At 36.3% G+C, this 17,657-nt stretch overlaps 1 protein-coding gene across 2 annotated transcripts in view; it reads left to right on the forward strand.

Moving 5' to 3' along the window:
• Nucleotides 1-17,657, forward strand: part of wdr17 (WD repeat domain 17) — a 142,264-nt gene that overhangs the window by 121,191 nt on the left and 3,416 nt on the right. The window contains exons 16-23 of one of the 2 annotated variants that reach the window (XM_053502822.1): nucleotides 8,868-9,023; nucleotides 9,260-9,324; nucleotides 10,570-10,702; nucleotides 10,846-10,937; nucleotides 11,090-11,189; nucleotides 12,756-12,895; nucleotides 14,666-14,686; nucleotides 16,094-16,205. In XM_053502822.1, coding sequence (XP_053358797.1) covers nucleotides 8,868-9,023; nucleotides 9,260-9,324; nucleotides 10,570-10,702; nucleotides 10,846-10,937; nucleotides 11,090-11,189; nucleotides 12,756-12,895; nucleotides 14,666-14,686; nucleotides 16,094-16,205 — 819 coding nt within the window. The remainder of the gene's footprint in view (nucleotides 1-8,867; nucleotides 9,024-9,259; nucleotides 9,325-10,569; nucleotides 10,703-10,845; nucleotides 10,938-11,089; nucleotides 11,190-12,755; nucleotides 12,896-14,665; nucleotides 14,687-16,093; nucleotides 16,206-17,657) is intronic. The other variant, XM_053502823.1, reaches the window with a different exon arrangement.

Raw genomic sequence — 17,657 nt, forward strand, 5'->3', positions numbered from 1 at the left:
TAGTAGTAATTATAATAATAATAATAAAATGATAGGCCTTCAAGTCAAAATTGTTCAGAATAACTTCCTTTATTTCTTTATATAATCCCCAGCTACACTAATGCACTTATCCCAGTGTTTCACTAGTGCTTGGACACCATCAAGGTAGAAAGTTTTATCAGTACTTTAGAGCCATGATGAGTATACCTTTTTCATGTCTGAAACACTGGCCTCCCAAGAAGTCCTTTAATGGCCCTAAGCGATTGCAGTGAGCTCCGAGTGGGATTGTCATTCACAGACATACAACCTTTTTAAAAACGTTTGCACTTGTTCAAATGTTTTACTGCAGCTAAGAATCTTATCACCGTAAGTCCTTTACCTCTTTACCTTTACCTCCTTTACCTTTACCATTCATCAGGAATTTCATCACAAGTCCTTGTTTGACAATATAATAACATAAATAATAATATTATATATTATAATAATAATATACAGTATATTATAATACAGTTATTATTATATACCATATTGAATAACATTGAAAAGCATTGTCTACTTTAGTCTTAATTATTAATTAATTAATTAATTAATTAATTTGATCATTCATTCATTTTAAAGGTAAGCAATCTAAATGTCGATTCTTTTAAGTCGGATTAACCGCCTTCTAAAGTCATTCACTTATTTATTTTTTGTTGTTGTTCTTATACACTTCAGTTCTCAAAGCACATGGACATTTCTCAGGAAAAATAAACTGATCCACGCTAAGATTGTCTAAGTTAGCTTCTGTTCAAATAGTTTCATGTATTCTCAGTTGGGTCTAGCTTTATATAATTAATCTAAAGAATAAAACATGACATTAAAGTAGAAAACATATTGTTCTCAAGTTGATTCTTCTTTGTGCTTAGATTTCAGCATTAACCCCGGTGCAGGTCAGTTCACAGTATCTGGCAGATATTTTTAACTGCTGTAAAATAAAATGTCTAACATCCACCATCAAGAAATGAAAACTGTATAAGCAGGAATGTTTATTGTATGTTCTGCAGATGATTCCAGGCATACACTTAGAATAAACAAAGGATCTCACATGATCTGTTACATGGCAATATTAAACTAGTTGTAGTTTTAAATTACTTTTTATACAGATTTTTAAAAATATTCAAGCTGTGCATAATCAGTGTTAATAAAATTAACCCTTAAAGTTTACAAAATTAAAAAACAAGCTTTCTACTAATTTCCTGTTTAGTGATGGCTTCATGAGATTTACTAAACTGTAAATGTGAGCTTCAAAACTACTTCATAGCTTACACCTTCATAAGTTGGACTTAAAAATAAAATAAAAGACTTCTGTAAAAAAGAAAAATATGAGTGATGTGAATATTTTTATACAGCTATTACAGGTTTTTAGTTTTAAAAAAAAAAATCAACGACAGATATTTTAACCTTTTATACTTTGAGTTAAAGCTGAACATTTATTTTATTTATTTATTTATTTATTTTTGGATTTTAACAGATTTTCTCCCTAATTTTGTTGTATCCAATTACCACCTGTACCAGGTGTCTCCCACATTAAGGGTACTACTCAATCAGGGAGGGCCGAAGACTATATCACATGTTTCCTCTGAAGCCGACCACAGCTTTTCAAACTGCTCGCTCACGCTCCGCTGGGGGGGTTATCTGTTCCTTCCGCTTGGGTGAGCTCACAGACGCCCATGATTGGCTGTAGAGCCGTGATTGATCTCAGAGCCCTGTGCCTCCAGTCCAGCTCGGCTGCTCAGCTCTATAAAGCATCATCCAGAAACCGAACGCACAATCTCTAGGTGATAGGGCGAGCACTTTACCACTGCGGCTTAATGTATAAAAAACAATATCTTATCACAATGAGCACAAAATATAAACCTGTGATTTATGTTTAAGCTAGAGCTACAATCAGGTCTGCTGTTACAAAACATTAATCAACAACTTATTATATTTGAAAGGTATTGCAAAATGGACGCAAGTGTATGAAATACAATCTTCAGAAATCCATCTCATCCAGGAAGCCCTCAAGCGTATAATCCTGAAGTATCATAATGAGGCCCCTACTGATGCGGAAGGTGCCCTGTGGGTTGTAGTCGGACTCGCCAAGGTGCTCTGTGATATACACTCTGTCCAAGTACTCATCATCAACACTGACAATGATGCGATCTGTATTACTGTCGTCATGGGTGCCGGTGTAATCTTTCCGGACATATTTGGGAAGTCTGTGTGCATTTGGTTTATGCAAATTTCCCACCTCGTAATAATGAAACTGGGTATCAGGAAGAAGCTGGACATTCCCGTCGTATCTGTTCTCAAATGGATGAAAACCATAAAATCGTTTCTTTGGATGGTAACGCCAGCACATCTCATTGTCCTCATCAAACTCAACGTATTTGTTAGCAAACCAGTAGAGCAGCTTAAGGCCATGATGTGGCCGCGGCCGCCCGAATCCAGACTCCTGAAGGTGGGACAGTTGATTCAGTGTCCGCAGTCTGGGCATGGTCAGTCTTGGGGTCTATAAAATATATATAAATAATATATAATATAATAGTATAAATATAAACAAACACATGAAAAAATAAACCGATTGCTCACTACACTAATGATTACCTATCTTGTTTTTTTAAAAAGGTAATTACACCGAAAGACAGCAGACAGACAGAAACAGTCAGATAGATAGATAGATAGATAGATAGATAGATAGATAGATAGATAGATAGATAGATAAACACACTTGGACAGACAGACAGGCGAAGAGTAAGGGTCAAGCTGTACACAGGTGATTAAACTGACCTTGTATTCAGATATAATTCTATTACCCTTTTTAAGTAACAAATACATTCCACTTTATCAGACAGTGAAAAGATTTTTTTAAACACACATACTGTTTCCACGCAGTATTTGAAGCTCCTTCTCCTGCCACAGCTCTTTCTCTCGCTCCTCACAGTGAACAACTCATTTATTGGGAAACCGAAACTGATCTGTCCTGAGCCCTGAGTGGGCGTGTCTTATGTGGGGTTACTCAGAGACACAAAACAAAAACAACATCCTAATCTAATATTCTGTTTATTACAGTATTATGGGATTTTATATCCTTCATCCTTAAAATCTAATCATGGTGTGAAAAAGTAAGTGCACCCTATTTTCAAACAAAATGGAAGTCGATCATCATTTCAGCAATTTTTTTATGAGCTGGAGTTTTTGTTTAAGTGGCTTTTTACCGCAGCTGTCAGTACTTTTTGTTCATTTTTATTTACCAGTCTTAGTAATAAAAGTTATTAAAAGGTGTTAAAAATAGATAAGCCTACACAGAATGCAGTACCAGTTCCAGGTGATTTTTGAAGCTCTTTCTGGTTCCCTACAGCAGTCACCTACTTCTCAAGAAATAGAAACTGATTATCCTGACATCAAAGTTGGCGTGTCTAATCCAAGGTTATTAAAGAGTACTGAATCTTTCCGTACCAAAAAACAGACATAGCACGATGACACCATAACTATAATGTCATCGCCATTGCTCTGATAATGCTGTGTTAATAGTGCTGATGTCATAAATGTGCGAGGGCCCTTTTGTTCTTTTAAAGATTATTTAGGATGCCATTGGGACGTGGCTCTGGGCCTTCACAGGAGATTTTGCTGCATAGCTTATACACACAAATGCTACACACATGCATACTACACACACTACACATCCTAAACACAAGCACACATTACACACACACAACACATACTACACACACAGACAGCACATCCCACACACACACACATACTGTACATGCACTACACACACACACTACACATCCTGCACAACATGTGAAAATGTCTTGGAGCGAGGTCAGGACTGTACAAAGGATGTGGTAATAAATCCCAACCGAGTTCCTGTAATGTACAAGTGGTGTTGGTGAATAATTGTGTGTACATTCCCACAGACGGATGCATCTTTTCTGCAAAGTTATTTGTCGGTTTTTAAGAATGAGGCGTTCCACTCACTGGATGTTTACGAGAACGATTGCCGTGGGCTCCGAGCCACCTCGGCCTCAGCCACCTTATATATTAATAATATAAAAATGGCGGCATTATAGTTATTTTTTTCATTGAAAAGCGTTGACTACTTCTAATTTTTTGTCTTATTCATTCATTCACTCATTCATTCATTTATTTACAGTATTTATTTATTTATTTGATCATTCATTTATCTTAAAGGTAAACAATCTTAATGTGGATCCAAAACATGTCCTTTTAAGTCGGTTTAACCACTTTTCCAAGTTATTTACTTTAACACTTTACATTCAATTTTTATTCTTTTTTGTCGTTGTTCTTTTTTACATCAGTTCTCAGAGCACATGGTCACTTTTCAGAAAAAAAATAAAATAAACCGATCCAGGTCTGAGACTATGTAAGTTAGCTTCTGTCCAAGTAGTTTCCTGTGTTCTCAGTCTGGTGTAGCTTTACGCTATTAATCTAAAGAATACAACATGATATTTTAGAAACACTGACTTTTCACTCAGAAGCTGATTGTCTTTTGCTCTCAGATTTCAGTGTTAACCTGGTGCAGGTCAGTTCACAGTGTCTGGGAGATATTTTTAACTGCTGTAAAATAACATGTCAAGAATACAAAATACACCATCAAGAAATGAAAACTGTATAAGCAGGAATGTTTATTGTGTGTTCTGCAGATGATGACAGGGAAATATTTTCAATAATAATAAAAAGAAAAAATACAGAAAATCTGACATGATCTGTTACATGCTAATATTAGTTGCAGTTTTCCAGGTATTCTTTAAACACATTTTTGTACAGAGTTAGAAAGATATTCAAGCTGTGCATAATAATTTACAATAAAACTCAAGTTTCCTACTAATTTTCTGATCAGTACTGGCTGTGAGATGATAACTGAACTATAAATGTGAGCTTTATAACCACCTTATAGCTCAGACCTTCATAAGTTGGACTTACAGTAAAACACAAAATACTGTATAACACTTCTGTTAAAAAGAAACCTAATCCAAAGATGGGTGATGTGATGAAGGTGGCGTTACTTTTACCAACCTATTGAAGTGTTTTTTTTTTTATAAAAGCATGTCCCAAAGTGTTTTATTTTTCTTAAACAGCAATTTGCTATTACATTTATTATTGCTATTTTAGTATAAAAATAAATAACAGGTATTTTAACTTTTTAGAATTTAAGTTAAAGTCGAACATCTTTAAGAATGTTTCTATAAAAGTTCCATAAAATCTCTGTTAACAAAAAAACTTCACTATATAAATGACAATAGGATTTTTCTTTAAAAATATTTTCTTCATCTGTTACTCGTTAGGTTTAATGTGTGTACTTTATCTCTAAGAATCAGCTGTTACTATAGAAATAAAAACTTGTTACAATGAGCACATTAATCTGTGATTTATGTTCAAGCTAGAGCTCCAATCAGATCTGCTGTTAGAAAATTAATTAATGACAGTAAAATGAAACAGTGATTTCTGATTTGAGAGATTAACAGTGCTGTTGTATAATAGACTTTAAATGTATTGCATAATGTATGCATCTTCAGAAATCCATTTCCTTCAGGAAATCCTTAAGCCTATATTTCTGGATCTCCTTAATCAGGCCCTTGCTGATGCGGAAGGTGCCCTGTGGGTTGTAGTCGGACTCGCCAAGGTGCTCTGTGATATACACTCTGTCCAGATACTCATCATCAACACTGACAATGATGCGATCTGTATTACTGTCGTCATGGGTGCCGGTGTAATCTTTCCGGACATATTTGGGAAGTCTGTGTGCATTTGGTTTATGCAGATTTCCCACCTCGTAATAATCAAAGTCAGTATCAGGAAGAAGCTGGACATTCCCGTCGTATCTGTTCTCAAATGGATGAAAACCATAAAATGTAGTGTTTGGATGGTAACGCCAGCACATCTCATTGTCCTCATAAAACTCAACGTATTTGTTAGCAAACCAGTAGAGCAGCTTAAGGCCATGATGTGGCCGTGGCTGCCCGAATCCAGACTCCTGAAGGTGGGACAGTTGATTCAGTGTCCGCGGTCTGGGCATGGTCAGTCTTTATCACGGGGTCTATAAATTTTTTTTACATAAATTAAACATATAAAAACATTAAACTACCTGATCACTACACTAATGATTATTTATCTTATTTTTCACCATAGAAAGGTAATCACACAGAAAGACAGCAGACAGACAGAAACAGTCAGATACGATCAGGTGATTAAACTGGCTTTGTACATTCAGATATATTTCTGTTACCCTTATTAAGTTATAAATACATGCCACTTTAAACCATTATCAGACTGTGAAAAGATATTTTTATGCACACATACTGTTTCCACGCCGTATTTGAAGCTCCTTCTCCTGCCACAGCTCTTTCTCTCGCTCCTCACAGTGAACTCATTTGTTGGAAAACCGAAACCGAACCGATCTGTCCTGATCCCTGTGTGGGCGTGTCTTATGTGTGGTTACTCAGAGTCACAAAACAAAAACAACATCCTAATGTTAGGCATCTTTTATTCTCTGTTTATTACAGTATTATGACATTTTCTATTCTTTGTACTTAAAATCTAATCATGGTGTGAAAAAGTAAGTGCACCCTATTTTCAAACAAAATGGAAGTCGATCATCATTTCAGCAATTTTTTTATGAGCTGGAGTTTTTGTTTAAATGTCTCTTTACCACAGCTCTGTGTCAGTGCTCATTTCTATTTATTAAAAAATAATACATCTAACTTTATGTCCATTTTTATTTTACAGTCTTAGTAATAAAAGTTATAAAAGTTGTTAAAAATAGAAAAGCCTACACAGAATGCAGTACCAGTGAGTGATTTTTAAAGCTCTTTCTGATTCCTTACAGCAGTCACCTGCTTCTCAAGAAATAGAAACTGATTATCCTGACATCAAAGTAGGCGTGTCTAATCCAAGGGTATTAAAGAGTACTGAATCTTTTTGTTTAATAAAAATAGAAAACAAAACAAAACACACACACACACACACACACACACACACACACACACGTATCCTACACATACTGTACACACTACTTATCCTACACACACTCACACTACACATCCCACACACACACAAACACACACACACATCCAACACAAACGATGATGGCAGCCGATCCCCCAGGTGCTTGGGCCCACTCATAGTTGCCTGCAACTATATATTATTTTGCATTTTTTTGCTCTGGGTAACCTGTGGTTTAAGCATTATGTAAATTCCTATTAAAAAGTCTGCTTTGCAACATATCTGATTTTAGCTATAGTGGTCTGTAGTCAAATAATACAACCATATCTTTTGATTCTCATTTGCCCAATTTTAAATAAAAGAAAGCTGTCATCATCATTGTCATCATCGTCATCATTAACAATGGTGAACAAAGGAGACAAATCCTGTACTTCAGTAAAAGTAGAGATACTCTAGATAAAAGTTCCCCATCTACATTTCTTTTTAAGAAAAAAAAACTTTTTTACAAAAGTACTTACCTTTAAATATACATATTAAAAATACTGAGCTTGTATTAGCTCACTGTAGCATTTAAGTCATAGGGAAAAAATGTTCATATGTAATGCAACAGCATGCAGAAATTTAGTGAAGTAGAAAGTACAGATACTGTAATTGCTGCTGTGGGATGTAGTGGGGTAAAGGTAAAAAAGTATACACTAATGAAACTACTCAAGTAAAGTACATATATGTGAAACATACTCAGGAATAGTATTGAAGTAAATGTACTTAGTTACCAGCCACTGTGGATAATCATCATCATCACCATCATCATCGTCATTAGAATATTCCCATGGACACTTCAACTCCTTCCACATTACATATCTGCTGTTTAAAGTTCATTCCCTAGCCCTTCAGTGTTAAGTGGGTAAAGTCCCGTCCTTGTTCCAGTGCATTTCAGAATTTCTTAGTTTACCCAAATTAACATAATTAATTAAAAGGTTTGGGTTTAGTATATTTTAGCTCCATGAAATATGCACACAATGAACTATCAAGGTGAAAGATTAAAAAATAAAACACAACATACAGTATTATGGTTTGCTGCATCAAGTGCTATTTTACATGCTGCTGAATAATGAGTGTTGAATCCATATCATAAAATTTATCATTGTGAAAATTACACCTAGGATTATTCATACAGCAGTGCTTCAGGAATATCTGTGACTTTCAAACTTAGACCTTTATTATTTATTTTGGATTTTCCCCCCAACGGTGTGTTTGTTCAAGTACTTAGTGTGTTTGTTCGGGTACTTGGCCGTACACGTTGCCAGTCTTTAGACTTTGTTCCCATGCTCGGAATTCGGATTTATTCTTTGTAACTGAAGTTCTCTACACCAATTTTGATTTTTCAGTTTATCCTGATTGGGGCAAAGTTCAAATAAAATATTATTCATAAATGTATGAGACATTTTAGCTGAAACAGGATATGGGAACAGCAATGGGAAATTGAGCAAGAGGGAAATAGAATGGATGGATGGATGGATGGATGAATGGATGGATGGATGGATGGATGGACGGATGAATGGATGGACGGACGAACGGACTACTTCATTTAGCCCAAAAGGAAATCATAATGTTACAGCAGCCAGTCACAAATTATACAAAACAAGACACATGACAAAAGAAAATAAAAAAGACCTATGGTATGCTGTACAATAGTGCAGTCATTTGAATAATCTAAGAACTATACACCAAGCTGATAGTATAAAAGAGTTAATATGTAACATATTAATAAGTATACACTAGGTCTGTAAATATTGGGCCGATAAATCAGAAGGCCTGTATAAGTGGCTGTTTAATGATTACATGGTTCCCATTGCTCCCCAAATATTCCATTATATTTCCTATTATTCTACTTTCAGTCGGAGGCCCAGGAGCTGACTATAGTAAAGATGTCGAAGTTTGGCGGTGGGATTGGAGCGCCCAGTAAGGAGGAAAGACTGAAGGCTGCAGCGGAAATCCATCTGAGACTGGGACAGATCCAGAGATACTGTGAGCTCATGGTGGAGCTGGGAGAGGTAAACATCTGCAGATTCTTCACTAAATCCCTTCATATATCCAGCTCCAACTCATGAAAGCCTGTGAAGCGCATAGTTTATATTTTCTTTTTTTTTATGTTTGAACAAACATCTAAGACCCCCAAAGTTAGTCTGAATGGTTAGAGTTGAGAATTGTAAATTCTGTATTGGTATATTTTGCAAAGTTTTTCTTAAGTACCTAAAACTCATTAATTAGCACTTCTTGGTTTGTTTAGTGGGAGAAGGCATTGTCCGTGGCTCCAGGTGTTTCCATGAAGTACTGGAAGAAGCTAATGCAAAGGTGTGTTCCTTGAAGTTCATTAGATCAGTGCATGGTTCCCAATCTTTTATCCTTGAATCTGTCATCTTTGGCACCCCTTGAGGGAGGTATGAATCCCAGGTTTGGAACCATGGCATTAGTTTATCAGCGATTAACTACTGTATAAGACATCAGAATAGAATTTTACTAGTTTAGGAATTTTTGATTTGTGAATGGAATCCTTTTAAGAGCCAGATGTTTAGTGCAACAATGTTGAAATATGATTTAATCATGTTTGGTTTAAAAAGATTTTTATCCGAAAAGGATATTTATTAATCTTTAATTTTAGACTAAACCTTACATTTTATAACGTTATTAAATTTAACAATTTGGTATTATGTATACACTACCGCTAATTCAAAATTTTAGAATTTACATTCACACTTAGATTTTTAAGAGATGATCTTATCGAAAATAACCTACAGAATGATTACAAAACACCTAGCACATCTCAAATGATTCGTAAAAAAGTAAACGTTAGAATGTTCAAGTGCTAAAGAGATCTGAGCTATTATGAAAAAAGTTTCAACCCAACTGCACATTTTTGTCGAAAGGCAACCAATGCAAAATTGTTAGTGTTATCTAAAAGGAATCCTTAGATACAATTTCAGCAAAAAAAAAAAATGATACTGGCCAATGATTAATTTGGTTTCTGGGAGGGAATTTGTAAATTTTTCTAGAAATGATCAAATTTCCATGTCGTTCTAATTTAATAAATCAGTATCAAACCTAGAGCCATGTTATTTAATCAGTTATGCAGTTTAATTGATCTTTTGTTGGTTAAATGCTGTAAACAGAAATATAACAAATTTTTTTGTAGAAAATTCGAACTGCTTACATCTTCCACAAATACTCGGTTTTGAGATAGAATTGACACTTCTTTTTCTTCTTTTGAATTCATAAGCGGTTGATGCAATACCGCCACCTATTGGACAGAAGTGTGAAGCAGAAGGATTTCAGGAAAAAGATATTATAACTGTATGAGACGTGACACTTAAACAATGATACTTTTTGTAATTTTTATTATTTACAAATCTGTTCCTCTTTGAGGCAAATCAATCACATACAATGCATACAAAGCCTTATATTTTAGATCCTGTTAGTGGCAACAGTGTTAGTGAAATTACTCCTGCAAAAACTTTGTGTGTCTTTTCTAAGATTGTTCTAATATTGGTTCATTTCGTTTTGCTTAAAAGTTCATTCCCATGAATATTTTGCATGCTGTAGGAGAGCAGATCAGCTAATGCAGGAGGGCAACGATGACGTTATCCCATACTGCATTGCCACAGGTGATGTGAAAAAGCTGGTGAGTTTCTTCACCTCTAGAGGACAGTTAAAGGAGGCTCTGCTTGTGGCACAGGTGAGTCTGTCCAGCTGAATGACTAATACCTATCATCATTTGCATAGTACTCACCTTGAGAGACATCTGTTTTATGCTTGCTAAGGTAACCAATTTATTAGGGTGACTTATTAGCATTGTCTATGTGTACGTATTTTGCCTAGGGAGCATGTGAAGGTAATATTCACAGCCCTGCAATTACCTCCATCAACCACTTGGTGTCAACAGACAATGACAACATTGAGACCTACACTGGGTAAGTTAATTATATCCATGCTTATAAGAAAGGTCTGCTTTGTAGATCAAGATCTTATCATCTTTTGAGTTTAGTGATTAAACAAATATTCTCTGTGCTGTGTATCATAACTGTATATGTGATGAATAAAGGCTTCTTGTTCCTCTCTTCAGGCTGTTGCATGTCGTGTGCAGAGAACTCGCTGAGTGGTATTTTCAGGAAGGTTGTGCAGTCCTGGCAGCCTGCTGTCACCTGGCTGTGGATAACACAGAGGTTCAGTCACAGCTTAAATATTAATTGCATATATATACAAATTGAATTTAAATAGAATAATATTAATCAGTGTTTACTCAGGAAAATGACAAACATGTTCAAAGTTCAGAAACACACTGCATTCTAATCATGCTGATCATACAATATACTGTACAGTATGTGTACTTCAGTTGTAAGATTTAAGGTTGCATGATAAAAAAAAATTTTGTAGTGCAAAAGAGGCTTAAACAAGACAATTCGATTTTTCTTCTTCTACTTCTTTGTTGGTTAACAGCAGTTGGAATCCAGTAGGTTGGTTACATTACCGCCAAGTCTCATTCCCCTTTATCTTTCTGGCCTCTTAAAGCCTTCCTTAAAACTTGACTTGTTCTGTGTCTTAGACTCTTCGTCTGCTTTAATCCGGTATTTCCACACGTTTTTCCTCTCGACGCGTGTCCTCAGTACCACTTTGCATATGTAGTTGGAGGTCTGTAGCTTGCAACACCGCCACCTACAGATCTCTCTCTCTCTCTCTCTTTCCAACTCAGTCTTTTTCAAAAACAACATTAAATGCTTTCTTCCCTGATCAATGACTCTCAATTCTATAAGACTCTTAACATTGCTTTCTACTCTCCCCAGTTCTTGGAGCTGTGCCACCATAACTAGTCACCATTGCATACAGTATATTTCCTTCAATTCACTTTCATGGCATCCTCTTTCTGACCCCCCCCCCCCTCCTTATCATGTCCACTTTATCCGGTATTCAATGCAAATGTCTCGCTTTTGGTTCATTATCCCACTTCCGTTGCCATTGTTGTTTTGTCTTCCTCCATGTTATACCTTTTCCCTCTTTCACCAGTGACTTTCACCCTTGGATATTAAACTTAACATTTTCCCCTCATTGTGACCTCATAAGAAATTTCATGGCTTACCAGGAGCTTATTTATTTTAGGTCAGGGTAAAAATATAACATTATGGGGACTAGAAAATAGACTAGGAAGAAGGTATTTGATGGGTTTCTTAAAGGTGATGGGACTAGAAAAGAGGATTTAACCTGAAAGGAGGATGAAGGAGGTCAAGACTAGAAGGTGGTGGAAATGCAATATAGTGGATTCCAACCACCAGAAAACACCAAGAAAAAGACTTTTTTCGCTTTTGTTCTCCCCGTCCATCAATCAATCAATGCAGTGGTTTACAGTGTACATTTTTTTCCCTTTCCCATTGCACTATTTTTATTATTTTTCATTTTCATTCATTTATTTTTTTACTCAGTAGCGAATATAATTTAAAATCTAGCTAAGTAAAATACTTCAGACAAAACATACTTAAGTAAAAGTAAAATTATAGATTTTAAAAACTACTTTAAAAAGTAGAAGTACACAAAAAAAACTACTTAATTACAGTAACGGGCGTGAACATAATTCGTTACTTTCCACCTCTGCATTTTGGTATCATGACTGGGTGTGACAAACTCAACTCTGAATACACGGCCACTGTGCATAAAGATGAGCTATAGACTCTGACTGTACAGCTACATACAGTACATGGATATTGTCGTATCATATGTGTGTGTTTGTGTGTATGTAGCTGGCTATGGCCAGTCTGATCAGAGGCAATGAGCTGGAGCTGGCGGTGTGTGTGGGAACGGTCCTTGGAGAATCAGCACAGGAAGCCACTCATTACGTCCTGGAACTCCTGGCCAGGAAATACATGACCACAGCAACATGGTAAGAATTCTCATTACTTATTTAACACAGAGATCTAATTAGGGGACTGTAAAGAATGTATAGCTTAATTATGAGGAATTGAGTGATAAAAATAAAAAATTTAAAATAGCTTTTTTTTTTTTTTTGTCATGACATCGTGTTCCATGTGATTTTACACAATTCTTTTTAAGCAGTGATTCTCAAATTGGCATCCAGGGACTTGTTAAGCATAGAAAGGAAGTCTTTTTAAAATAGTGGTTATCTTTTTAAAAACTTACATAGTGGTTACAGTGGTCAAAATCATAACTTACCATCATTATTATTATTATTATTATTATTATTATTAACAAATAATACAATGGTTGTTCCAAAAATACTTGCATAAGTATGGATTTTTTTTCCTTATTAATTGACATACCAGTCAGTACAAGTCAAAAGTTTTAGAACAATACTGGATTTTTTAAACTGTGAAATAAAAAAACCATATGATATTAGGTAATTAAGTACCTTTAAAGTTATTTTAAGACATTAAGGTCAGCTGTTTTGGAACAGTTTTGCAAGAACAGTATTATCAAGTTCTTTTGCAAAACCCATCAAGCACCATAATGAAACTGGCTCTCATGAAGACTATCCCTGGAAAGCAAGACCAAAACTTACCTCTGCTGCAGAGGAGAGATCCACAATTAACATCACCTCAGATTAGAGCCATTATAAAGGTTTTATAGGCTTTAAGTAGCAGACACATCTTAATATCAGCTGTTCAAAGGAAATTATTATATAGTTTGGACTCCTGCAGCATTGTTTTACAATGTAGAAAGAAATAAAAATAAGGAAAGACCATGGACTTAAGGTGTCCAAACTTGTTGACTGGTAGTGTAGGTGGTTCCATCATTGAACCCAATTTTTGAATGCTCTTTGAAAATCCCCTACGTCACAGTTGATGGTCTCCCACTGTGTGCTTTGTCTTTAGTGCTGTTTTCTCCTTTGTTAAACATCTTCATCCATCTGTGCACGTCCCTCTTGTCAATGGAGTCATCTTCTGTAAACATGCTGTAGTGCAGTGGGACACCATCAACGGCGACAAATTTTCAAAAAGGATTTGAAAGTTGGGTTGAACGACGTTGCAAAAACATGGCTTGATGAGATGAGATGAGATGAGATGAGATGAGATAAGATAAGATGAGATGAGATGAGATAAGATGAGAACTTTTTTTAATCTACCACCATGTACAATTTGAACCACCCATGTCAGTTAATAAAAAGTTTTCCACTTCCGCATTACTTTTGATACGTCTTCCTACCTCAAAAACAAATGGGATCATTTGGGAATGAAAAAGCTCTACGTCACTCTGTCAAGTGTTTGACGCCACTGTCCATCTCATCTCTTGCATCTATTGCTTATAATAACTCAAATATTATAAAGAGCTCATGTGACCAAGTACAGCTTTCACAAATGTTTGAATAAGAAGTTATGTTAAAAAGTCTTTTGTCGTCATTTAAACAGTCAGCCATTTAAAAAGTTATCTTTCAAAGAAGAAAATGCTCATGTTTAATGTGCTTCAGTAAAATTTGATAAGACAAAATAAATACATCTTTAAATTAAGGAGGTTAAATAAATGCATTATGTTTATTAATTTTTAAAAAATCTATAAAAGGGTCTTTGAAGTTCATGTTATGAACAATATTAGTGTTGTTCCCGCAGACAGAAGGTGTGTGAATCACTTAGTATAATCTGCTGTAAATAGTGTGATGGCTCATCTGCTCTGTTTTATCATTCCCATGTGTCTCTAGCTTTCCATGCGTCAGATACAGGTATCACCTTTTACTTTATATTTCTTTAAATTGTTCTCTATTTTCTTTTATTTTGCTGCATGCAAAATCATCACCTTCATTATCATCACCATTGTTACTGTATTTACAATAATCCCTTGTTGGTGTTCAGTTTAATCTCTGACAATTTAATAAGGAGATTTTTAATTTATGAAACGTTTTTGTTCGTTATGTGATAGGGCATATTGTTGGAGCTTCAATTCAAATTAGTTTAACAATATACACCAGAGGTATTGGTGCTAAGGGAGAAAAAAATCATACCTCTTGGGAATACGATGCCTATTATTACTTTTCTCTATGACATTATTTCTCTGACAACACATCAAACTGGGACTCGTGGTAAAATGTACTGTATGGTGAATGAAGGTTTACAGAAGACGTCGAGCACAGTGATGAGACTCTTAGCTGTAGGAAAACATTTAAATGGTGAAAACGTTTTATAGAAAGCTGTATGTCTGTGCCTGGCAATTCCGGCCGAGGTGGACAGACTGCAGTCATTCTCGTGCACATTCTGTGAGTGAAACGCATGAGCTTTAAAAAATAAATTGTTAAATATCTTGTCACCAACTTGCGGAGGAAACTCATCTGTCTGTGGCAACTGTACACACAATCATTCACCAACATCAGCACCAACAACAACATCGTTCAGATGTAAAGCAAGCAGTCCAATCATGGCTCTGTATACTGAGAAAACTGCTGGGATAAGTGCATTAGTGTAGCAGGGGATTGTATGGACAAATTATACTATAACACAAAAAGACAAATGAGGGAGGTTTTGCAGATCAAAAGTCCTGGTTTGACTTGAATGCCGGTCATAGTCACATTCAATAGATAATTGACATTCCCTGTACAGTACGTTCACACTTTTATTCTTTATATTAAAATAAATAAGACATAATAATGCAGCTTGCCATAGATACAGGTAAACCAGAAGTCCTTTGTCATAAAGAAAAATTCAAAAAATGGACCACTCGACAAAAAATGGAAAACTGGACCACATTAACGATTGAGCATGTGATGTGGCGTGTCCACCCTAAAAGTCAGGATAAATAAGTTCTTTCTATAGAAACAACAATGTATAAGAACAATAGGAAAATGTTGAAGATTGATTAGCAACTCATATTTAAAAAGTCATTAAAGCACTACATCAGTTTCAGCTACCATGAAAGTATCTATGGCTTTAAGGCTTTAGTTACTATAATTCTCAGCACTACACCAGATGGTTACACAAACACACACTCTCACACTCACTGATTTTTATACATATCTATAGTACACGCCCTGTTTTACCTGTGTTTTTCATGTGTATTTACCACCTTGGTGTGTGTGTGTGTGTGTGTGTGTGTGTGTGTGTGTGTGTGTGTGTGTGTGTGTGCTTCTCACCCTCAGGGACTTGGCTGCCAGGCTGCTACAGATGATTCCTGATAATGAGACACTCTTGGCCAAGCTGTGTGCGTTCTACCCGGGCAGCTCAGCCGAACGAAACGACCTGCATGACAAGGTGAGTTTCACAATTTCACAAACCTCCAGGGTCCGGGTTCGATTCCCGACCAGGCTTGATTCCCGTCTCTGTGTGCATGGTGTTTGCATGTTCTCCCCGTGCTTGGTGGGTTTCCTCCCACATTGTGAAGACATGTAGGAAAGGTTAATTGACATTCCCAAATTGCCCATGTGTGTGTGCCCTGCGATGGATTGGCACCCTGTCCAGGGTGTACCCTGCCTCGTGCCCTAAGCTTCCTGGGATGGGCTCAGGGTCCCCGCGACCCTGAGTACAGGATAAAGTGGTATAGAAAATTAGTAAGCGAGTGCACTTATAGGCTTCAGTTGTATCACTACGGGTCTATGATTTTTTTTTTTCCTATAGCACCCAATTGTAGCACTGTCTTCTATATTATTTGTTTAGCTAATTATATTCAATTAATTTTTACCATATCCTATTTGAACCTGTTCTATATTATTTCATTTTATTCTATGGCATTGTTTTCTATTTTATTCCACTCTTTTGATATCCTAGCATTCCGGTTATATTACTGTATCTTGCCATCTAAATGTAATTGTAATTTTTGTGTTATTCTATTCTATTCTATTCTATTCTGTACTTTGTATTGTATAAAAATCCTGAGTGATGCAGTGGTAAAGTGCTTGCTCTATGATCCGGAGATTTCTGGGTGATGCTGTAGCCTCTCGCAGCAGAGGGCCTGGAGAGAGTGATTTGCTGAGATCTCTCAGCGAGGTGATGTGAGGCACTTAGTGCTCCTTCATCAGTCACGGCTCTACAGGCAACCATGGGCGTCTGTGAGCTCATGCAAGCTAATGGAGCAGATAGCACTGTCCTCTAACTGTGTTACACTGCCCCTAATGGTGTTTGTAGCACAGAGTTATTTGTCCTTTGTATCCAATGGGTGCTTAATTGGATTAATATTTGGGGAATTTGGAGGCTGGGTCGATAGCCTTGGGTTCTTTCCCTGCTGGGCCTTGTGCACGGTGGTCTCTGGTGCACTGGGTCTTCTGGTGCCTTTATAATCAGTGTAAATGTTACGAATGTGCCTGATCGGTGTATATACCAGTCCTTCACCCTCAACTGCTTAGGTCCAATCAGGCATTAAGCTCTCAAGCCAACCCTATAAGAAACTGCCGCCTAAACGACAGATATATCTCCAGGGAGGGGAGTATTTGTCACCTGATGTGCCTGAAGGACTAACTAAACACACTACTTATAACTATAACTTATAACTATAACTAATGAGCCAAACTATCCAGTCACTTTGGTTTAGGTAAGTGCTTCCCTCACCTGATCGAGGTGCATTCTGGGACATGAAGTACAAACACAAGACAAAACACAAAAAGTCTCTGGGTGCAAGGCGCCCTCTAGGGGTTATCCCTGACAGTGATGCTTTGATCGTCTATTATGTTCTGTTCTTTATTGCTCTGTTACTGTAACTTATGTGCTTAT

The sequence above is a fragment of the Clarias gariepinus genome, chromosome 8 (assembly GCF_024256425.1).
Source record: "Clarias gariepinus isolate MV-2021 ecotype Netherlands chromosome 8, CGAR_prim_01v2, whole genome shotgun sequence".
Classification (NCBI taxonomy): domain Eukaryota; kingdom Metazoa; phylum Chordata; class Actinopteri; order Siluriformes; family Clariidae; genus Clarias; species Clarias gariepinus.